The sequence below is a fragment of the Pongo abelii genome, chromosome 23 (assembly GCF_028885655.2).
Source record: "Pongo abelii isolate AG06213 chromosome 23, NHGRI_mPonAbe1-v2.0_pri, whole genome shotgun sequence".
Lineage (NCBI taxonomy): Eukaryota > Metazoa > Chordata > Mammalia > Primates > Hominidae > Pongo > Pongo abelii.
In genome coordinates, this window is record NC_085929.1 from 26,706,149 (window position 1) to 26,729,680 (window position 23,532).

The 23,532-nt window shown below is 48.5% G+C and overlaps 1 protein-coding gene across 2 annotated transcripts in view; it reads left to right on the forward strand.

The window, feature by feature from the left end:
• YPEL1 (yippee like 1) overlaps positions 1 to 23,532 on the forward strand; it is a 34,985-nt gene that overhangs the window by 7,749 nt on the left and 3,704 nt on the right. For both annotated transcript variants that reach the window (XM_009234139.4, XM_054543082.2), the window contains one exon: positions 17,234 to 17,514. In XM_009234139.4, the coding sequence (XP_009232414.1) occupies positions 17,398 to 17,514 (117 nt within the window). In that variant the 5' untranslated portion in view covers positions 17,234 to 17,397. The remainder of the gene's footprint in view (positions 1 to 17,233; positions 17,515 to 23,532) is intronic.

Sequence of the window (23,532 nt, forward strand, 5' to 3'; positions counted from 1 at the left end):
ATCGCCACGCCCAGCAGACACCCCAGTTCTTCTCCAGCTTTGCAGCCTCTGACCCTGATGCACTGGCTTCTATATCTGCCTGAGGCCTCCTTTCCATCTCGGGACACCGTGGAGGGCTCCGCGGGGAAGTAATGGGGATGGGACCCGCACTCACCTGCCAGGTAGCGGCAGTGCCGGGGGGTAGGTGGAGCAGCCTGGGGATTGAGGGGAACAGGCTGTCCTCTACACAGGTGCCCCGGGGATGGGGCGAGGACCCGGTGGGGTGGTTGAAAAAGAGAAGGGGGCACCCCAGTCTGCACTCCATCCCATGAAGTGTCAGAAGCTGCTCGGTTTTGTTTGCTTCCTCAGTGTGTTTGTCTTTAGAAGTGTGCTACCGGCACCATATGGACATGGGCCTGATTCACATTCTCTTAAAATAATTTTACAGGCTTATTTTAGGAGAGAAATTTCTGGATTCCAGAAAATTGTTTTTGCTCTAAAAACATACCCCACATTAATGTCTATTTGGGGGGATGGATGGCAGCTGCCCTCCAAACTTGGGGACACACAGTGTCCGAGAGTGGAGATGATTTTCCTGGTGAATTGCCCAGCATTTTCCTTTCAGTTACTTACTTCAGGGTGGTTCCTTATTTGCCAATAGATCTTGTGAAAGCCCATTTACATTGGTTGTTTCCAGACTTGGCCATGGTTTCCCCAGTGCAACAGTGGATCTGTCATTTAAAGCCAAGTTAAAATTTAACATGACATGCCTCTCAGTGACCACAAATCCAGCCCTGGCCACTACTGCCAGGACCCCTTTGAGGGCTAATGACAAGGGTTGCCATCAGGACTGAGACCACATGAAGCGCACGGGAGGCATCTGTGCAGTGACCAGACTGAAGGCAGGAGACAGGGATGGGGACTTGGGGGACAGTTGGGGCCCAGGGCAGCAGGCTCTTCAGGTAAGGTTGCCTTGGGGGCGGGGCTGTATAATGAAGGTCTCCAAATAAGGCCCATGCGAAGTGTGCTTGGGAAACAGCAAGCCTGTTTTGGTTGGAAACAAGGCGGTGCCCTCAGTGTTTACTCTGCAGTGTTTACTCTGCAGAGCCCTAGGCACTCTGGTCCAGAAGAGTTAGTAGCATCCTCTGCATCCCACTGGGGATGTGTGACACTCAGAGAAACCACCAGGCGGAGGCGAGAGCTGAGATCTGAGCTTGTCGCTGCATCTCTCTGCCTCACAGCTGGGAGGCTCAGCCAGTGGCACTTGCTATGGGGACAGCCCAGGTGCAGGAAGGGGCCAGCAAGGGAGGGCAGCAGGCTGGGCTACAGCCGCCAGGGGTGGTGTCTCCACTGAGAGTTACAGGCTTTGAGCAAATAGCGAACAGTTACAGCATGGTGGACCCTGGGGTAACACAAGACCCTGATGGGGATGCACCGCTTCCTCCTGCCTGGAACACTGATGGTCAGAGGGTCCCCTCCCTCCTGGGGACTGGACTGTCCTCTGCTGATGCTCCTCCCTCTCAGGCCAGGTGGGACCGTGTAGCGGAGAGCACCTGTGCTCTGGATTGAGCACCCGCCTGTGGGACCGTGGTGGCCACTAGCGGGCAGGGATGCTTCTTTCTCAGGATGTTGTGAGAATTCAACGGCCTGAGAATTTGCAGACCCTAAGGTGCAGGTGCATGATGTAAAGGGGCAAACGCCTATCTTTGGCAACATTCTTGGCATTCTGGGGGTCTCAGACCCGAGGACCTTGCGCCTGAATAGATGAGATTCCTTCCTGGAATCTTCTGGGACCAGCTTGGGCCACAGCAGGCTGCAGCTGGTCCTTCCTGGACAGCGTTGGCAGGGCCCTGGCTTGTGCACTGCTCTTTGGGGACCATGGTCTTAGACCCTGGGGACATGTGGGTCTGGGTGAGGTGAATCTGCAGCTACCCCCACCCCATGGCCCCTGCCCGCAGAGGCTCCTTGGTGCCCATGGGTCCATGTTTTTAACAAGCTTACCAATGTTTAGTGGCCACTTCTCATATCAAGTACTGATGTTTCTTTTTTTGGACAGGGTCTCGGTCTGTTGCCCAGGCTGGAGTGCAGGGGCACCATCACAGCTCACCGTAGCCTCGACCTCCCCGGCTTAAGCAATCCTCCAGTTTCAGGCTCTGGAGTAGGTGGGACCACAGGCATGTGCCACCATGCCTGGCTATTTTTTTTTTCTTTAGTAGAGACAGGGTCTCACTATCTTGCCTGGGCTGGTCTCGAACTCCTGGGCTCAAGTGATTCTCCTGCCCTGGCCTCCAAAAGTGCTGGAATGACAGGCGTGAGCTGCTGCACCCGGCTGCGGTAGTGATGTTTCAACCCCCATTTACTTTTGCTGTCTTCATGTGAGGATTCCCCTGATACGTATTCATTCCCCAGATATTTAAGTGCCTTTCAGGGGCCAGGACACTAGTCAGTGATTTTTTTTCTACCATCTGAGTTTAATAAAACCACTCAAGTGACTTTAAAATTTTATCATTTTAGGCTGGGCACAGTGGCTCACGCCTGTAATCCCAGCACTTTGGGAGGCCGAGGCGGGTGGATAATGAGGTCAGGAGATCGAGACCAGCCCAGGCAAGATAGTGAGACCCTGTCTCTACCAAAGAATACAAAAAATACAAAAAATTAGCTGGGTGTGGTGGCGGGTGCCTGTAGTCCCAGCTACTTGGGAGGCTGAGACAGGAGAATGGGATGAACCCGGGAGATGGAGCTTGCATTGAGCCGAGATTGCGCCACTGCACTCCAGCCTGGGCGACAGAGTGAGACTGTCTCAAAAAAAAAAAAAAAAATTACCATTTTAGGGCCAGGCATGGTGGCTCATGCCTGTAATCCCAACACTTTGTGAGGCTGAGGCAGGTGGGTCACTTGAGGTCAGGAGGTCGAGACCAGCCTGGACAACATGGTGAAACCCCATCTCTACTAAAAAAATGTTAAATTAGCTGGGCATGATGGCACATGCCTGTAATCCCAGCTACTTGGGAGGCTGAGGCAGGAGAATCACTTGAACCCGGGAGGCGGAGGTTGCAGTGAGCTGAGATTGCGCCATTGCACTCGAGCCTGGGCAGAAAGAGCGAAAGTCTGTTTCAAAAAAAGAGAAAGTAAAATAAAATTTTATTTTTTTAGGCTGGTGCAAGGGTTCACGCCTCTAATCCCAGCACTTGGGGAGGCCAAGGTGGGTGGATGGCCTGAGCCAGGAGTTTGAGACCGGAGTTTGAGACCAGTCTGGGCAACATAGTGAAACCTTGTCTCTACAAAAAATACAGAAATGAACCAAGTGTGGTGGCACACACCTGTCATCCCAGCTACTTGGGAGGCTGAGGTACAAGAATCACTTGAACCCAGAAGGCAGAGGTTGCAGTGAGCTGAGATCATGCCACTGCACTCCAGCCTGGGCAACAGAGTGAGACCCTGTCTCAAAACAAAAACAAAAAAGAAAAAATTTTTTTAAATGAACTATTTCTTTTTTTTTTTTTTTCTCCCCCAGGATGAGGTCTTGCTTTGTTACCCACGCTGGAGTGCAGTGGTGCGATCATGGCTCACAGCAACCTCCATCTCCCGAGTTCAAGCGATTCTCCTGCCTCTGCCTGCTGAGTAGCTGGGATTACAGGCGCCCGCCACCACGCCTGGATAATTTTAGTATTTTTAGTAGAGATGGGGTTTCACCATGTTGCCCAGGCCGGTCTCAAACTCCTGCCCTCATGATTTGCCTGCCTTGGCCTCCCAAAGTGCTGGGATTATAGGTGTGAGCCACCACGCCCAGCCTTAATGAACTATTTCATAATTACAAAATACTAGATTATTTAAGCAGAGTGTGATGAGGTTTGAAGGAGGTACATGGCGCCTGTGCCTGTGGAATATTCCTGAGGTCAAGAGGAACTGCCGCTGTGCTGTCCCTGGAGTGGGCCTGGGGCTCTGGGGTGGGAGACTCACTTTTCACTCAGTGGAAGATCCTTTTGCCATCTCAGGACATACATGGTACTTACAGATAAGAAATGAAGATTAATAAAATAGACATGTGTATACCCAACAGCAGTTTAAAAAATAAAATCCCAGGCCGGGAGCAGTGGCTCACACCTGTAATCCCAGCACTTTGGGAGGCCAAGGCGGTTGGATCACCTGAGGTCAGGAGTTGGAGACCAGCCTGGCCAACATGGTGAAACCCGTCTCTACTAAAAATACAAAAAATCAGCTGGGCGTGATGACGCGCGCCTATAGACCCAGCTACTCAGGAGGCTTAGGCAGGAGAATCGCTTGAACCTGGGAGGCAGAGGTTGCAGTGAGCCCAGATTGTGCCACTGCACACCAGCCTGGGGAACAGAATGAGACTCCGTCTCAAAAAAAATTAAAATAAAATAAAATTCCAGCCAGGCACAGTGACTCACACCTGTAATCCTAGCACTTTGGGAGGCTGAGGTGGGTGGATCACCTGAGGTCAGGAGTTTGAGACCAGCCTGGCTAACATGGTGAAACCCTGTCTCTCCTAAAAATGCAAAAATTAGCAGAATGTAGTGGCCTGTACCTGTAATCCCAGCTACTCGGGAGGCTGAGGTAGGAGAATGGCTTGAACCCAGGAGACGGAGACTGCAGTGAACCGAGATCACGCCACTGCACTCCAGCCTGGACGACAGAGCAAGAATCTGTTTCAAAAAATATTAACTAAAATCCCCTACCAGGCGCAGTGTGCACTTCTGTAGTCCCAGCTACTTGGGAGGCTGAGGCAGGAGAATCGCTTGAACCCAGGAGGCAGAGGCTGCAGTGAGCCGAGATCATGCCACTGCACTCCAGCCTGGATGACAGAGTGAGACTCTGTCTCAGAAAAACAATTAATTAAATAAAATCCCCTGCCAGGCACAGCACTCACTGCTGTAGTCCCAGCAACTTGGGAGGCTGAGGTGGGGAGATCGCTTGAACCCAGGAATTCTGGGCTGTAGTGCGCTATGCGGTTCAGTTGTCCACACTAAGTTAGGCATCAATATGGTGACCTCCCAGGAGCAGGGGACCACCAGGTTGCCTAAAGAGGGGTGAACAGGCCTAAGTTGAAAACAGAGCAGGTCAAAACTCCCATGCTGATTAGTAGTGGCATCATGCCTGTAAATAGCCACTGCACTCCAGCCTGGGCAGCATATTTTAAAAAAAAATTAATTAAAAAAAAAATAATCCCCCTAGAAGTCGTTGTCACCCCCTCCTGCCCAGGGTCCTCACTTCCTGTGCTCTGTTACTCCCAACACAGGTGTCCTTTGTGGAAGGACAAGTGATGTGCACCAGTGTTGGCCCCAGGGGTTACTGACTGTGGGGTGAGGGCTGTGCATTTTCTCCCAAAAGATGATCTGCAGTTAGGCATTCGTGGCATTTAGAAATTCAAAATAAACAAAACCCTTGGCAAATGGCCACTTTTTTTTTTTTTTTCTCCCCGAGACGGAGTCTCACTCTGTTGCCTAGGCTGGAGTGCAGTGGTACGATGTCGGCTCACTGCAACCTCCGTCTCCCAGGTTCGAGCGATTCTCCTGGCTCAGTCCCCTCAAGTAGCTGGGATTACAGGCATGCGCCACCATGCCTGGCTATTTTTTTGTATTTTTAGTAGAGACGGGTGTTTTTTGGTTTTTGGGTTTTTTTGAGAACGCGTCTCATTCTGTTGCCCAGGCTGGAGTGCAGTGGCGTGATCTCGGCTCACTGCAACCTCCATCTCCCAGGGTTCAAGCATTTCTTCTGCCTCAGCCTCCCAAGTAGCTGGGACTACAGGCATGCGCCACCACGTCTGGCTAATTTTTTATTCTTAGTAGAGATGGGATTTCACCATATTGGCCAGGCTGGTCTCGAACTCCTGACCTTGTGATCTGCCTGCCTCAGCCTCCCAAAGTGCTGGGATTACAGGCATGAGCCACCGCACTGGCCAAGTGGCCACTTTTTGAAGTGCTTTCCCTGTATGTGTGTACCACATTCTCTTTATGGACTACTATTCAGCCTTAAAAAAAGACAAAGGAATTCTGTAGTAGGCGACAACATGGATGTACCTTGAAGGCATTATGTGCTCAGTGAAATAAGCCAGGTATGGACAAACACTGCATGATTCCAGTTATATGAGGTATCTAGAGAAGTCAAATTCATGGAATCAAACATTAGGATGGTAGCTGCCAGGGGCTTGGCGGAGGAGGAAATGGGAATTTATTAATCCACAGGCATAAAGTTTCAGATAAGGAAGATGAACGAGCCCTAGAGATCTGCTGTCCATTGTACCGAGAGTCTACAATGTTCTGTCCACTTAAAATGTGTTCAGGACAAACAGCAATTAAAAAAAAAAAATGTTGGGCCGGGCACAGTGGCTCAGGCCTGTAATCCCAGCCTTTTGGAAGGCCCAAGCAGGTGGATCACTTGAGGTCAGGAGTTGGAGACCAGCCTAGCCAACATGGTGAAACCTCTTCTCTACTAAAAATATAAAAATTAGCCAGTCATGGTGATGTGCACCTGTAATCCAAACTACTCAGGAGGCTGAGGCAGGAGAATCGCTTGAACCCAGGAGGTGGAGGTTGCAGTGAGCCAAGATCACGCCACTGTACTCCAGCCTGAGTGACAGAACGAGACTCCGTCTCAAAAAAAAAAAAAAAAAAAAAATGCTGGGCGCGGTGGTTCACGCCTGTAATCTCAGCACTTTGAGAGGCTGCGGCCGGCAGATCACGAGGTCAGGAGATCGAGACCATCCTGGCTAACATGGTGAAACCTTGTCTGTACTAAAAATACAAAAAAAAAAAATTAGCCGGGCGTGGTGGCACACACCTGTAATCCCAGCTACTCAGGAGGCTGAGGCTTGAACCCAGGAGGCAGAGGTTGCAGTGAGCTGAGATTGTGCCACTGCACTCCAGCCTGGGCGACAGTGTGAGACTCCTTCCCCCCCGCCAAAAAAAAAAAAAAAAATGTTGGCCAGGCACAGTGGCTCACACCTGTAATTCCAGCACTTTGAGAGGCTGAGGCAGACAGATCACTTGAGGCCAGGAGTTTGAGACCAGCCTGGCCAACATGGTAAAACACCATCTCTACTAAAAATACAAAAAAATTAGCTGGGTGTGGTGGTGTGCACCTGTAGTCCCAGCTACTCTGGTGGCTGAGGCAGGAGAATTGCTTGAACCCGGAAGGCAGGGTTTGCAGTGAGCTGAGATCACATGACTGCACTCCAGTCTGGGTGACAGAGCAAGACTCTCAAAAAAAAAAAAACAAAATCGGCCAGGTGTGGTGGCTCATGCCTATAATCCCAGCACTTTGGGAAGCCGTGGTGGGTGAGAGGTCAAGGCGGGTGGATCACATGAGGTCAGGAGTTTGAGACCAGCCTGGCCAACCTGGTGAAACCCCATCTCTACTAAAAATACAAAATTAGCTGGGCATGGTGGTGCATGCCTGTAGGCCCAGCTACTCAGGAGGCTGAGGCAGGAAAATTGCTTGAACCCAGGAGGTGGAGGCTGCAGTGAGTCAAAATCATGCCATTGCACTCCAGCCTGGGTGACAGAGTGAGACTGTCTCAAAAAATCACAGTCAGGTGTGGTGGCTGATGCCTATAATCCCAGCACTTTGGGAGGCTGGGGTGGTTAGATCACTTGAACCCAGGCGTTTGAGACCAGCTTGGGCAAAAAAGTGAGACCCCATCTCTACAAGAAAAAAATTAGCCAGGCGTGGTGGCATGGGCCTGTAGTTTCAGCTACTTGGGAAGCTGAGCTGGGAGGATTGCTTGAGCCCAGGAGGTCAAGGCTGCACTGAGCTGTGACCATGCCACTGCACTCCAGCCTCGGCAACAGACTGAGACCTTGTCTCACACACAAAAAAGTGATACTGCTTTTTTTTTTTTTTTTTTTTTGATACAGAGTTTCGCTCTGTAACCCAGGCTAGAGTGCATTGGTGCTATGTCAGTTCACCGCAACCTCTGCCTCCCAGGTTCAAGTGATTCTCCTGCCTCAGCCTCCCTAGTAGCTGGGATTATAGGCACCCACCACCACGCATGGCTAATTTTTTTTTTTTTTTTTTTTTTTTGAGATGGAGTCTCGCTTTGTTACCCAGGATGAGTGCAGTGGCACGATCTCGGCTCACTGCAACCTCCGCCCCCGAGGTTCAAGCGATTCTCCCACCTCAGTCTCCCGAGTAGCTGGGATTACAGACGTGCTGTAATTTTTGTATTTTTAGTAGAGACGGGTTTCACCATCTTGGCCAGGCTGGTCTTGAACTCCTGACCTCATGATCTACCCGCCTCGGCCTGCCAAAGTGCTGGGATTACAGGTGTGAGCCACCGCGTCCGGCCACCTGGCTAATTTTTGTGTTTTCAATAGAGACGGGGTTTCACCATGTTGTCCAGACTGGTCTCGAGCTCCTGACCTCAAGTGATCCTCCTGTCTCACCCTCCCAAAGTGTTGGGATTACAGGCGTTAAGTCACCACCCCCGGCTGATACTACTTATTTTAAAATGATGAACAAAGGGAAGGGCGGTTTCTGTAGCGTTCTACTCGAGTCACTTGGAGCAGGGATTCTGAATGCTAGAGACCTGAATACCCAGTTTGCAAATAAGTTTCCTGTCTCAGCTGCTTCACTTCATATTCGTAGTATCTTTGTTAAAGGGAAGTCCAGGGAAAGAAGAGAGAAATGAAAGTTTATTAATTTAAGTCTCATTTTAGTAAAAAGAGAGAAACTTAGGTGAAAATATCACAGAGATTGAACATGAGTTCAGTAAGAAGTGAAGTCAGAACGCTTCCTTCCATGAACTGGTGGAACATGCGTGGATTTGAATAAGCTACTGACAAGTTGTCACATGACGTCCTTGTGCACCGTGTGGGACATGTGGACAGGAGAGCAGAGGTGGACGTGGTGCTGGGCTCCTGGACGGTGGTGACTGAGCTGATACCTGTCCCCATGACCTCCCCAGGGCATGTCAGCCAGTTTCATGGAAGACATGCCAGATGGAAGAGGTGGCAGGGTTCAGATTCATGAAGGGCCCAGTAGTTCAGGGCAATAGATAAGATCTAATAAAATGTACTGTGTTAACGCTAAATGTGAGGTCTTCTCCTTGATTCTAAGAAACCCAAGGGAAAATTTCAGGATTGGCACAAGATGACTTAATAGCAGCTAGTAAGAAAAAGAGTTTAAGGTTTGGGGAAATCACCCATCAGGAATATCCAATATAGGCAGACTTTTTCAGAAATTCTTTAACATAATATTGGAGAAAGAAATGGACTTCATTTAGAAGACTGTGTGTGTGTGTGTGTGTGTGTGTGTGTGTGTATTTACATGTGTATACCTTTGTACAGAAATTTCCTCCACAAAATTCCTGCTAGATGGTCATCTCTGTTGATAAATGTGATGAACTGTTGATTTTGTTTATGAAATGGGATCCAGCTTGGTTTCTCTTCTCCTGCAGATGCGCAATGGCCCAGCAGTATTCCCCCGGGAACTGTTCTCCAGGCACTGCAGAGCCCCTCTGTGCTGTCTGTATCCACCTGTGGTCTGTTTCCAGGCTCTCTTTCATGTCACATTGACCTGTTTTGTATCTTGTGCCAGTCTTTTTTCTTTTATTCATTTATTTATTTATTTATTATTTTATTTATTTATTTTTTTTGATGGAGTCTCACTCTGTCGCCCAGGCTGGAGTGCAGTGGCACGATCTCAGCTCACTGCAAGCTCCACCTCCTGAGTTCACGCCATTCTCCTGCCTCAGCCTCCCAAGTAGCTGGGACTACAGGCGCCCACCACCACTCCCCACTCATTTTTTTTGTATTTTTAGTAGAGATGGGGTTTCATTGTGTTAGCCAGGATGGTCTCCATCTCCTGACCTCATGATCCACCCGCCTCGGCCTCCCAAAGTGCTAGGATTACAGGCGTGAGCCACTGCACCCAGACTCAGACTCTTTTTTTTTTTTTTTTTTTTTTTTGAGACAGAGTCTCACTCATTCATTACCTAGGCTAAGTCCAGTGGCACAATCTCTGCTCATTGCAGCCTCGACCCCTTGGGCTCAATCAATCCTCCCACCTCAGCCTCCCTAGTAGCTGGGACCACAGACACGTGACACCACACTTGGCTAATTGAAAAACACTTTTTTTGCGTAGAGACAGGGTCTCACTGTTGCCCAGGCTGGTCTCAAACTCCTGGGCTCAAGCAATCCTCCTGCCTTGGCCTCCCAAAGTGCCAGGATGACAGGTGTGAGCCACTATGTCCAGCCTTTGCCCCACTTCTTGAAAGACATTTTCACTGAATGTAAAATCTGAGATATCAGTTATTATCTTTCAGAATCATAACAGTCCCTTTCTCTGCTGCCTTTTGGGCTCTGTTGTTTTACCTGGGAGCTTGTTCTGTTGAACAGGTCATTTTTCCTTCCTCTGGACACTTTTAAGACTTTTTTCCCCTTTATCTTTGGTGTTCTGCAGTTTCATTATTTCTCTAGCTGTGGCTTTATTTTTATTTATCCTGCTTTAGGACTGTTGGGCTTTTTAAGTCTGTGGATTAGTAGCTTTCCTTAATTCTGGAGAATCCACAATCATCAATTATTCACAAAGCGCCTCTACCCCATTTTCTTCTTGCCTCAACCTTCTGAAATCCAAATAAAGTCATCTCTCCCTGCTTCAGGTCTCTTAGTTTAAGACTCATATTTCCACCTTTCTTTCTCACTCTTTTCCTCTTTTTTTTTTTTTTTTTTTTTTTTTTTTGAGATGGAGTATTGCTCTGTCACCCAAGGCTGGAGTGCAGTGGCGCAATCTCAGCTCACTGCAACCTCTGCCTCCCGGGTTCAAGCAACCCTCCTGCCTCAGCCTCCCGAGTAGCTGGGACTACAGGCAGACACCACCACGCCCGGCTAATTTTTGTATTTTTAGTAGAGACGGGGTTTCACCACGTTGGCCAGGCTGGTCTTGAACTCCTGACCTCGTGATCCGCCCCCCTCAGCCTCCCAAAGTGCTGGGATTACAGGCGTGAGCCAACGCGCCCGGCCTCTCACTCTTCTTTATTCAGCATAATTTATTCTGATGTATCTTCAGTGTATGTATTCTCTTTTTATTCTCTTATTCCTGTTAAACCCATTGGGCTGAATGCTGTTTATTTCTAGAATTTCTACACCTGTTTTTCTGCAAGGTCATTTTTTTTTTCCTCGTTTGCTATTCGTTACATATAGTTTCAAGCTTATCGGTTCCCTCTGTGAGTACAGTTAAGTGGAGGAGCCTCATGGTCTGCCTCAGGTCTTTCAGATGTTGAGTCTCTGGATCTGGTCCTGCTGCTGGCCTTTTCTGTCCTTGCGCATGGTGCATTGTTTCCATGAATGTGTGGTTACTTTTGACTGCATTACTCATTGTCCTGGAAAAATGACTTTGTGGGAATTTTTCAGATCTAGGATAAAGATGCTTCCTCCAAACTAGGTTTACGCTTCCTTCTGCCAGGTACCTCAGGGCGCTGTCAGCCTAAAGCCATTTTAAACTAAATCCATCAACTGTGAGCTTTTGGAATCTTCTCACTGGTGTGAATTTGGGCCATAAGTCCTGTGAGGGCTGTCCTATGATCGCTGCTCTGTGGGGTGGGGACCAGCCTTAGACTTCTCATCGGAAGCCTGGGGTGGCTTAGACTTCTCATCGGAAGCCCGGGTGGCTTAGACTTCTCATCAGAAGCCCAGGGTGGCTGGATGGGGGCAGATGTTTTCAGGGCAAGAGCGGCTTGGCTCGCCTCTCTGGTTTCTGCTTTCCCCAGATGGTGCCTGGCGGCTCCTCACTGTCTTGTCAGCCCCTGGATGCCTTTAAGAAAACATCCTTTTATTTTGTCAGCATTTTTGGTACTTCTCAGTGGGAGGGCTGGTCCAAGTATTTGGCTTATCATAGTTTTACAAAAAGCTGGTTTCTATGAAATCCTAAATCACCTGTTTTTTAAAAATGTACCTTTTAGTCCAGGCGCGGTGGCTCACTCCTATAATCCCAGCACTTTGGGAAGCCGGGGCAGGCAGATCACTTGAGGCCAGGAATTTGAGACCAGCCTGGACAACATGGTGAAACCCCGTCTCTACTAAAAATACAAAAATTAGTTGGGTATAGGGCCAGGCGCAGTGGCTCACGCCTGTAATCCCAGCACTTTGGGAGGCCAAGGCAGGTGGATCACCTCAGGTTGGGAGTTCGAGACCAGCCTGACCAACATGGAGAAACCCCGTCTCTACTAAAAATACAAAATTAGCTGGGCGTGGTGGCGCATGCCTGTAATCCCAACTGCTCGTGAGGCTGAGACAGGAGAATCACTTGAACCCGGGAGGTGGAGGTTGTGGTGAGCCAAGATCGTGCCATTGCACTCCAGCCTGGACAACAAGAGCGAAACTCTGTCTCAAAAAAAAAAAAAAAAGAAAGAAAAGAAAAAGAAAAATTAGTCAGGCATGGTGGCGCGTGCCAGTAGTCCCAGCTACTCAGGAGGCTGAGGCAGGAGAATCACTTGAACCCGGGAAGCGGAGGTTGCAGTGAGTGGAGATGGCACCAGTGCACGCCACCACGCCCAGCTAATTTTTGTATTTTTAATAGAGACGGGGTTTTTACCATGTTAGCCAGGATGGTCTCGAACTCCTGACCTCGTGATCCACCCTCCTCAGCCTCCCAAAGTGCTGGGATTACAGACGTGAGCCACCACACCCAGCTTTAATAGTTTTTTTGTCTAGTTACACTTTTTCTTTTAGAGAACTTGAAACCCATTAATGCACATGTACATGTATAATCCACACATGTATGTATGTGTGTGTGTATATATGGCGTATCCATTTTATCCATTTATCCACATACTATACATATATGCATTATACTGTAGTTTCCTGAAGTTTACGTCACAGGCACAGTCATGTCCACATTCCAGTAATGCTTATAATTCCACGCCATATGGCTTAATGTATGCTTTAGTTTTCAGAATATATCACTTACTCCTACAAATCAATAAGAAAAGGACCGGCAGCTAATAGAACATGTGACAAAGATTTGAAAAGGAGGAACCGTAAAAGGTGCCCATCTGTGCGGTCAGGTTGAAGCAAATTAAAGCCACAGTGAGATGTTGCTGCCTATACCTGCCAGGCAGCAGAAGTGTTAAAATTTGACCATATCGAGCTGACAGGATAAAGATCAGCAGGGTCTCATGTTCGCTGCTGGCAGGATGACCTTGTCACCAGCACTTGGGAGGTGCTGCTGCGTGCACGGGCATCTGCTCCTGGGATTGTTCCAATGAAACACCTGCCTGTGCGGCTCAGGAGAGGTGACAGCGACAGCAGCACCATTTAGTAGCCAGCCTGGGAGCCGATACACATCCACACCCCGTCAGTGGCTGCATGTGGTGTATCTGACGGGACGCCAGGTGAAGGGGGCCCAGCTGCACATGGGGACAGAGGCAGACTTGGCTGCACGTCAGCAGAGAAGTCTCACAGCATCGTCGGTGTCAAGTTCAAAACACGGAACACGCAGCAGTGTGGCTCAGGGCCACACACGGGGCACAGCCATCAGGACAAGCAAAGACCAAGAAAGCACCAAGTCCAAGTTAGGCAGCGTCTCAGGCCGGGGCACCGAGGAAGGGCACAGCAGCGCCTTGGTGACCGGGTCCCAGTTCCATCCTGGGTGGTGGCCACAGGCTGTTTGTGTCTTATCTTCCATTCACACAATTACAAACGCTGCGTTCTGCCCATGCACATCTTCAGTCCCAGATGTGAGAAGGTGACCCTCTAATGCAGGCGTGCCTGCACAGGTGGGGGGCAGACGCCGTCCTGGGTGTCATCCCACGGAAGGGCACAGGACAGGCTGCTGCCGGAGCAGAGGTCACATGGGGTGGGGGGCGGTGGGGGGGTGCGTCTCAGGAGGAGCAGGTGCGAGGACACTGCTAGCGCTTGGCTCTTCCCAGCCCCATGCTCTCGAATTTGGGGAAACCCTTGCTCTTCTGTTTGGCCTGAAAGAAAATCCAGTGTGCCTGACTCTCTGCAGGCCCCTTGTCACGGGCCAGGCTGGGGTGGTGCCATCAGGAAAACTTGGCACACGTCCCTGGTGCAGATGATGGCAGCATCAGTCATGGACTTAACTTCTTTTGTTAATGAGACCTCAGAAATGTAAAAACGATACACTCTTCTTTAAAATAATTGTGGTCAGTACACATAACTCTTACCATCTTAACCATTTCTAAGTGTACAGTTCAGTGACATTAAATATATTCACATTTTTGTACAGCCATCACCACCCTCCAACCTCCAGAACTCTTCATGTTGCAAAACTGAAACACCGCACCCATGAAGCAGGGACTCCGCTGCCCCTGGCAGCTCTTTCTGTCTCTGACTCCCACTACTCTAAGTACCTCATACAATATTTGTCCTCTGTGACTGGCTTACTTCACTGAGTATAGTGTCCTCAGGGTTCCTCTATGCTGTAGCTGTGACAGGAGTCTTTTTTAACGGCTGGATAACATTCCACTGTGTGCAGACGCCACATTTTGATCATGAGAATGCCTGTTTGTGGAGAGACACTCTGTTGCTTCCCCCTCGTGGCTGTTGTGGATAATGCTGCTGTGAGCATGGGTGTGCAGACATGGCTTTGAGACCCTGTTTTCAGTTCTCGTGGATTTATACCCAGCAGTGGAATTGCTGGAGCCCATGGTAATTCTATATTTCATTTTTTGAGGAATTACCATACTGTTTCCCATAGTGCCTCCAGCATTTTACATTTTTACCCTCAATGCACGAGGTTCCAATTCCTCCACATCCTCACCAACGCTTATTTTCCGTGTGTGTGCGTTGATAGTAGCCGTCCTAGAGAGTGTGTGGTGGTGTCTCAACGTGGTCCTTGTCTGCCTCCCTCAGGATCAGTGACATGGAGCACCTTTTCACGTGCTTGTGGGCCATTTGTATATCTTCTTCGGAGAAATGTTTATATAAGTCCTTTGTCCATTTTTAATCAGATTGGGGTTGTTTTGTTGAATTGTAGGAGTTTCTTAAATATATATATATATTTTTTTTCTTGAGATGGAGTCTCGCTCTGTCACCCAGGCTGGAGTGCAGTGGCACAATCTTGGCTCACTACAAGCTCCGCCTCCCGGGTTCACGCCATTCTCCTGCCTCAGCCTCCTGAGTAGCTGGGACTACAGGCACCTGCCACCACGCCCGACTACTTTTTTTTTTGTATTTTTAGTAGAGATGGGGTTTCACCGTGTTAGCCAGTATGATCTCGATCTCCTGACCTCCTGATACGCCCGCCTCGGCCTCCCAAAGTGCTGGGATTACAGGCGTGAGCCACTGCGCCCGGCCGAGTTTCTTAAATATATTCTAATAACTGTATAGAATATAGATATATAGGTCCTTTGTCCATTTTTTAATCAGATTGTTTCTTTTTGCCGAGTTTTTTTTAACATATTCTAATAACTAGAATATATAGAGAATATAGATACATAGGTCCTTTATCCATTTTCTTTTTTTTTTTTTTTGAGATGTAGTCTAACTCTGTCGCCCGGGCTGGAGCGCAGTGATATGATCTCGGCTCACTGCAACCTCTGCCTCCTGGGTTCAAGCAATTCTCCTGCCTCAACCTCCCGAGTAGCTGGAACTATAGGCACCCGCCACCACGCCCAGCTAATTTTTTGTATTTTTAGTAGAGACAGGGGTTTCACCATGTTGACCAGGGTGGTCTCGATCTCCTGACCTCGTGATCCACCCTCCTCGGCCTCTCAAAATGGTGGGATTACAGGCGTGAGCCACCACACCTGGCCCACGCCCAGCCCTTTATCCATTTTTTAACCAGTTTGTTTGTTTGTTTTGCTGAGTTTTTTTTTTTGACATATTCCAATAACTAGGATATATAGAGAATATGTATAGAGAGAATATAGAATATATGTATTCTAGATATTAACACCTTATCAGGTATACGATTTAAAAATATTTTACCTCATTCTCTGGGTTGCCTCTGTTGATAGTATCCTTTGAAGCACAAAAGTTTTTATTTATTTAGAGACAGGGTTTCACTCTGTTGCTCAGGCTGGAGTGCAGTTGGACGATCTCAGCTCACTTGAGCCTCAACTTCCCAGGCTCAAGCCATCCTCCCACCTCAGCCATCCCAAGTAGCTGGGACCACGGGCACAGGGACCACACCCAGCTAATTTTGTGTATTTTTAGTTGAAATGAGGTATTGCTTTGTTGCCCAGGCTGGGTTTGAGTTCCTGGGCTCAAGTGGTCCACCCACCTCAGCCTCCCAAAGTGCTGGACCACAGGCGTGAGCACTGCACCGAGCCAAAAGTTTTCAATTTTTACGAAGTCTAATGTGTCTATTTTTCTTTTGCTGCCCATGCTTTTGGTATCGTATCCAAGAGATGATTGCCACATCCAATGTCATGAAGCTTTCCCCCTGTGTTTCTTCTAAGAGTTTTATAGTCTTAGCTCTCATGTTTAGGTCTTTTATTTTGAGTTAATTTGTATACAGTGTTAGGTAAGAGTCCAACTTTATATTTTTGCAGGTGGATATCCAGTTGTTGTGACACCATTTGTTGAAAGACTGTCCTTTCCCCATTGAATGGTCTTGACACCCTGTTGAAGATCATGTGACCATACATAAGGGTTTATTTCAGGACTGGAATTTCTTAAAGATTAAATAATACTGGATCCATCACTCACATTCCTCAATGTCCTGGTACTCTGCGTGGTGAATTCCCGGATTCGGGGTGGGGTGCATCCAGCTCTGCCACCGGGCCCACTCACCAGGAGTCTTGGTTCCGCCTCTCCTTTCATGTTTCCCAAAGCCAAACCTGGTATAAGAAGAATTTGAATCAATGTTTTTCTCAAATTATTTGCATGTAAAAGGAGTTCACTTTTTCACTTCCAACTAAATGTAAAGTGGTTAAGCAGTGGCATGGGGTCAGTGTTCATTTTGTCTACAATTGATACTAAAGAGTTGGCTCTTGGTCAGGCGCAGTGGTGCTTGTAATCCCAGCACTTTGGGAGGCCAGGCGTGGTGGCGTGTTCCTGTAATACCAGCTACTTGGAGGCTGAGGCAGGAGAATCACTTGAACCCAGGAGGAGGAGGTTGCAGTGAGCTGAGATCGCGCCACTGCGCTCCAGCCTGGGCAATAGAGCGAGACTCCGTCTCAAAAAAAAGAAAAAGAAAAAATCTTTAACTTCTAGTCCTGCCGCCCCTCCCCCCCAGCGTGTTGCTTCACAACACATGAATCCCATGTGTACCTGCTTCACACGCGTGTTCTCTCTGTAACCCACCACTTTGTCTGATTGGTTGCCAGGTTACGTTTTTCTCTCATCCCAGCTGTGTGGACAGTGCCACACGCCCTCCTGGACAACAACGGCTCTTGCGTGCATTTTCCAGTGTTTCTTTTGTCAGAGAGGCCAGCAGAGCCACGGTTCTTCCAGAACCAGCCCTGAGCTGAGTGAGGAGTGCCCAGGAGAGATGGTGAAAATGACAAAGTCCAAAACTTTCCAAGCGTATCTGCCGAACTGTCACCGAACGTACAGCTGCATCCACTGCAGAGCACACCTGGCCAATCATGACGAGCTCATCTCCAAGGCAAGTGGCTTATGCCAAAAAATTGATGGCACAATGATTATTTGTCATTGCTGGCACCTACGTAGTGGAAGAATATTTAAGCATCACATGACTTCCTGAGTCTGCTGTGTCCTGAACGTCTAGAGCCTTCTAGGCAGCATTGGTGAGCGTTTTCTGCATGGTTAAGTGTGGCTATGCCACGATCTCAGATGTGATCCTGGCATGGTGGGTGGTTTTCCAGGCTGGGACTCCCAGGGATTACGTGGGGCAAGGTGAATCACTTGTTACTCACAGCAGAAAGCCAGAGAGGACTGAATGAGCAAAAGAAGTCTAGAAAAATCTGTGGAAATAGTTTAATAATAAGGGTATTAAGAAATTTTAAAAACTCAGCATGGTTAAGAAGGAAAGGGGTTGCTCAGGAAAATGCCCCAGAGGGTGTGGCTGCATTTGCAGGGTGTGTAGGAGCCCTGGGTGAAGCTCTGGCTGGTCTCCGTGCACAGGACCCATGAGCAGCCTTGAAGATGTAAACAAGATCCCCTGGCCCCTCCTTACTGTGCTGAGCTGCTCATTAGCAGTGGGTGGCGTTTATCATCAACCAGTTGTGAACATTTAAACAGGCCAAACATCATGGAGGAGCTGATGCTCACTCAGGGAATGACAGTGTTCTCCACCCATCCTCAGGTCATGACCTCCCCCAGCCTCAGGTCATGACCTCCCCACATCCTCACAGGTCATGACCTCCCCCATGCTCAATTCATGACTTGCACCCATCCTCACAGATCATGACCTCCACTCATCCTTACAGGTCATGACCTCCCCCCATCCTCACAGGCCGTGACCTCTCCCTATCCTCAGGTCATGACATCTCCCCATCTTCACAGGTCACGACCACTTTGGGAACAAAGTTTGTCAAGAAGTTGTGCCTTTCAGGAATCTTTTCTTCTTTTTTTAAATAGGTATTTTATTTACTTTTATTTTTTCTTGTAGAGACAGGGTTTTACCATGTTGCCAAGGCTGGTCTTGTACTCCTGGCCTCAAGTGATCCTCCTGTCTTGGCCTCCCAAAGTGCTGGGATTATAGGTGTGAGTCACCACGCCCAGCCAGGAATCTCTTAGGTTTCCTGTTTAACTCAGTGAGAAGAACATTTACCTGCTTGCATTTTCACTAGGTAATAGTGAGAGGCTCCTCTTTTCTGTTCATCATCTGAGATAGAAACTGTTGAACGAGGCAGAGTTTCTGCTCTCTCATTGCCTCTGGGGCTCCTGTGTGCACTGGGAAGTGTGAGGTGAGAAGTGGAAGGAGCCAGGCACCCCATTTCCTCGGTGTTTTCTGAGGTAGGCTTAGTGTGTAAAATGACATGAGGTGACAAGAGGCGGAGCTTCTTTGGGCCCCTGGGTAGGGGCAGTGACGCTTGTGGCCTTGTGGAGCCCCATGACACCTGTGTGTTGGCCATGACCTAAGCAGGTGACCTGAGCACTGAGAGGTGGTCAGTGTCCAGCCCCGTGCATGGTTTTGTTTCGGGAAGCATGCCAGGTGTGTTCCTTGCTACATGGTCAAAAGGAATTTGAGATGCTTCTGTTGAAGAGCCTGGAAGTCATCAATGAGCTGTTTTAAAAATTGTATCAGCTAGGCGTGGTGGCTCACCCCTGTAATCCCAGCACTTTGAGAGACCGAGGTGGGCGGATCACCTGAGGTCAGGAGTTCGAGACCAGACCAGCCTGACCCACATGGAGAAACCCCGTCTCTCCTTAAAAAAAAAAATACAAAATTAGCCGGGTGTGGTGGCACATGCCTGTAATCCCAGCTACTTGAGAGGCTAAGGCAGGAGAATCGTTTGAACCTGGGAGGCGGAGGTTGCAGTGAGCCGAGATCGCGCCATTGCACTCCAGCCTGGGCAACAAGAGTGAACTCTATCTGGAAAAAAAAAAAAAAAATTGTATCAAGAATAGAAGCCTGGCTGGGCATGGTGGCTTACACCTGTAATCCCAGAACTTTGGAAGGCTGAGGTGGGTGGATCACTTGAGGTCAGGAGTTCAAGACCAGCATGGCCAACATGGTAAAACACTGTCTCTATTAAAAGTACAAAAAAATTAGCTGGGCATGGTGGCACACACCCGTAATCCCAGCTATTTGGGAGACTGAGACATGAGAATTGCTTGAACGTGGGAGGCAGAGGTTGCAGTGAGCTGAGATCACACCACTGCACTCCAGCCTGGGTGACAGAGTAAGACTCTGTCTCAAAAAAAAAAAAAAAAAAAAAAAGGCAGAAGCCTGCTCAGAAGTCATTCGGTGCCAAATGAGCATTTCAGGATGAAAAAAAGTGCCGAGAACTAAGCTCTCTGAGCGCACAGGCCACCACGAAGGATCAGACCTCGTGCCTCTGTGGGTGATGGGCCGGGCGAGGTGGCAAGATGACGACTAGAGTGAGCTCTTCTCCCTTCCGTGGTGATTCTGATGAGGATTTATTGAGACCATCGAGAACACCTGCCACGCAGAACAGAATCCAGTACCTGCGAGGCGAGAGGCACCGTCTCCACAGCCTCTAAGTTTGTATTTGTCGCTAACAAGGGATCCCCTGGCTTGAGGGAGCCTGTTGCTGCTGTAGGCGGCTCTGGTTACTAGAAGCCTCCATCTAGTTAGCAAACTCTGATCTGTGGTCCAGATCTGCCACACCACCTGTTTATGCAAAGTTTTAATAGATCACAGCTGTGCTCATCTGTTTACAGAGTAATTAGAACAGGGACCATATGTCCTCCAAAGCCTAAACTACTTATCTCCTGGCCCTAATTTACAGAAGGAGTTTGCTGGCCCTAACTCTGATAAGACAGCTCTGAATCTGAATCACAGAGCTGCTCTTGTCTCTGAGCCAAACCCTATTTAAAAATAAAGACTTTCAGAGTAGGTGAGAATTAGGAAATTCAGTCCAGCAAATTGAAGACTGATGAGGATGTGGGAAAAGTCTTTAAGATGATTATTAGTTAAACTGAACATAGAATAATATTCCTAATCCTAGAACGCCACTTAAGGGAATACTCATTTTTAAGCCTGAATGCTGAGGAAAAAGAGCCTCCCCAGATCTCAACAGCTCAAAACACAGGTTTAGTTCATGCTCAGGTGAGAAGTCTACCAGGGACAACTGGGGGCTCTGGTTTTTTGTTGTTGTTGTTGTTGTTTGAGATGGAGCCTTGCTTTGTTACCCAGGCTGGAGTGCAATGGTGCCATCTCCACTCACTGCAACCTCTGTCTCCCGGGTTCAAGCAAGTCTCCTGCCTCAGCCTCCTGAGTAGCTGGGATTACAGGCGTGCGCCACCACACCCGGCTAATTTTTTGTATTTTTAGTAGGGATGGGGTTTCACCATGTTGTCCAGGCTGGTCTGGAACTCCTGGCCTCAAGTGATCCTCTCACTTCGGCCTCCCAAAGTGCTGGGATTATAGGCATGAGGCAATGTGCCAGGCCCTTTTAATTTTTTTAAAATTATATACTATTGCTCATAATCACACTAAAATAATGTGTATGTATAAACAAAGAAACTTGCTTCTTCCTCCTGCCTTGTCCAGCTCCATTCCTTGGAGATGTCCCTGTTAGTAGTTTGGCATCTGTTGTCTTTGTTTTAATAGAAACACATTTTTCACTTTAAAGGGCTCAAGTGACACTCACTTTACAGCTAACGTTTCCTCACTTAATATTTTAGGACTTTTATGACTATTTTTCTTTTTCTTTTTTTTTTTTTTAGACAGGGCTTCTCCTGTCACCCAGGCTGGAGTGCAGTGGCGTAATTTCAGCTCACTGCAACCTCCACCTCCCATGCCCAGGCGATTCTCCTGCCTCAGCCTCCGAAGTAGCTGGGACTACAGGCTCACAGCCACCATGCCCTGCTAATTTTTGTACTTTTCGTAGGGACAGGGTTTTGCCGTGTTGCCTAGGCTGGTCTTGAACTCCTGACCTCAGGTGATCCACCCACCATGGCCTCTCAAAGTGCTGGGATTACAGCCATGGTGCCTAGCCTATGACTGTTTTTCCATATCTGCTCCTACCTTCCCATCCCCTGCATGAGGCCCATATGTGGATGCAGTTGCTTACTCACTTATGGATGAGTACCTGACTTCCAGGTTAAATTTTTTTTTTTTTTTTTTTTTTTTTTTTTTTGTGAGATGGAGCCTCGCTCGGTAGCCCAGTCTGGAGTGCGGTGGCGCGATCTCAGCTCACTGCAACCTCTGCCTCCCAGGTCCCCATTCAAGTAATTCTCCTGCCTCAGCCTCCCGAGTAGCTGGGATTACAGGCACGCGCCACCATGCCCAGCTAATTTTTGTATTTTTAGTAGGGACGGGGTTTCACCATGTTGGCCAGGCTGGTCTTGAACTCCTGAACTTGTGATCTGCCTGCCTCAGCCTTGCAAAGTGCTGGGATTACAGGCGTGAACCACCGTGCCCAGCCTTTCTTGAAATTTTTTTTGAGGCAGAGTTTCACTCTTGTCGCCCAAGCTGGAGTGCAATGGCGTGATCTTGGCTCACTGCAACCTCCCCCTCCCAGGTTCAAGCAATTCTCCTGCCTCAGCTTCCTGAGTAGCTGGGAATACAGGCACCCTCCACCATGCCCAGCTAATTTTTGTATTTTTATTAGAGTCGGGGTTTCTCCATGTTGGCCAGGCTGGTCTTGAAATCCTGACCTCAGGTGATCCACACACCTCGGCCCCCCAAAGTGCTGGGATTACATGCGTGAGCCACCGCGCCTAGCCTATTTATATTTTTTAGAGGCAGGTTCTTGCTCTGTCCCCCAGGCTGGAGTGCAGTGGTGTAATCATGGCTCTTGAACTCCTGAGCTCAAGCAATCCTCCTGCCTCAGCCCGTTTTTGTTGTTGTTGTTGTTGTTGTTGTTTGTTTTCCTAATTATGAACACTGTAACCTGTGACCATTTCTGTCACATTTCCTTATATACTCAAGCTGGTTTGTTGTTTACAGTAAATTCTTAGAAGTGGGACTGCTGGGTCCTATAGTGTGTGCCTTTTTCACTTCGATACTGTCAAATCGTGTTTCAGTCACATTCCTTATAGCCTTTTGCCTTTGTTAGGCCAAAAACCCCAAAAAAAGGGCTGGGCACGGTGGTTCACACCTGCCAATATAAAACCATCTTTGTTTCATACAGAAATGTCGCTTTCCTGTTGTTTTCTTTCCATTGAAATTTAGATATGAAAATCTGACAGTGTACACCATGTATGACATACGCGGTTTCCTTTGTGGGAGTGGTATTGAGTGAGCATCTCTTACCAGCTCACCTAAGACATTTTTAAATGACAGCCTCCATTATAAACTGTAATGTAAGCTAGGCGCGGTGGCTCACGCCTGCAATCCCATCATTTGGGGAGGCTGAAGCGGGCAGATCACTTCAGTCCAGGAGTTCGAGACCAGCCTGACCAACATGGCGAAACCCTATCTCTAAAATACCCTATCTCTAAAAATACAAAAATTAGCTGGGCCTAGTGGCATGTGCCTGTAGTCCTAGCTACTGGAGAGGCTGAGGCAGGAGAATTGCTTGAACCCTGGAGGCAGAGGCTGCAGTGAGTCGAGATGGTACCACTGCACTCCAGCCTGAGTGACAAAGTGAGACTCTATCTCAAAACCCCAACTCCCCCCAAAATTTTTGATTTGGTTTGCATTTCTTTGATAATGTTTGAGGTTGATTGAGACTTGAGGCTGGCACTGGAGCAGGCGTTCCCACCTGTCCCGTGAGAGCAAAGGTCGTGGGGAGTGACTGAGTGCATGAGGGGGTGCAGATGCCCTATTCTGGCTCTTTCACGCTCAGCCATCTTAGCATACATGAATATACCATGAGCTGTTTCTCAGCTCGTTTTATTTTCCTGGTGAGATAGATGTCACTGGAATGGCCTTTCTCCAAGTGAGAGGCCATCTTGTGCTGTGACTTTTTTTTTTTTTTTTGAGACGGAGTTTCACTCTTGTTGCCCAGGCTGGAGTGCAGTGGCGCCATCTTGGCTCACTGTAGCCTCCACCTCCCGGGTTCAAGTGATTCTCCTGTCTTAGCCT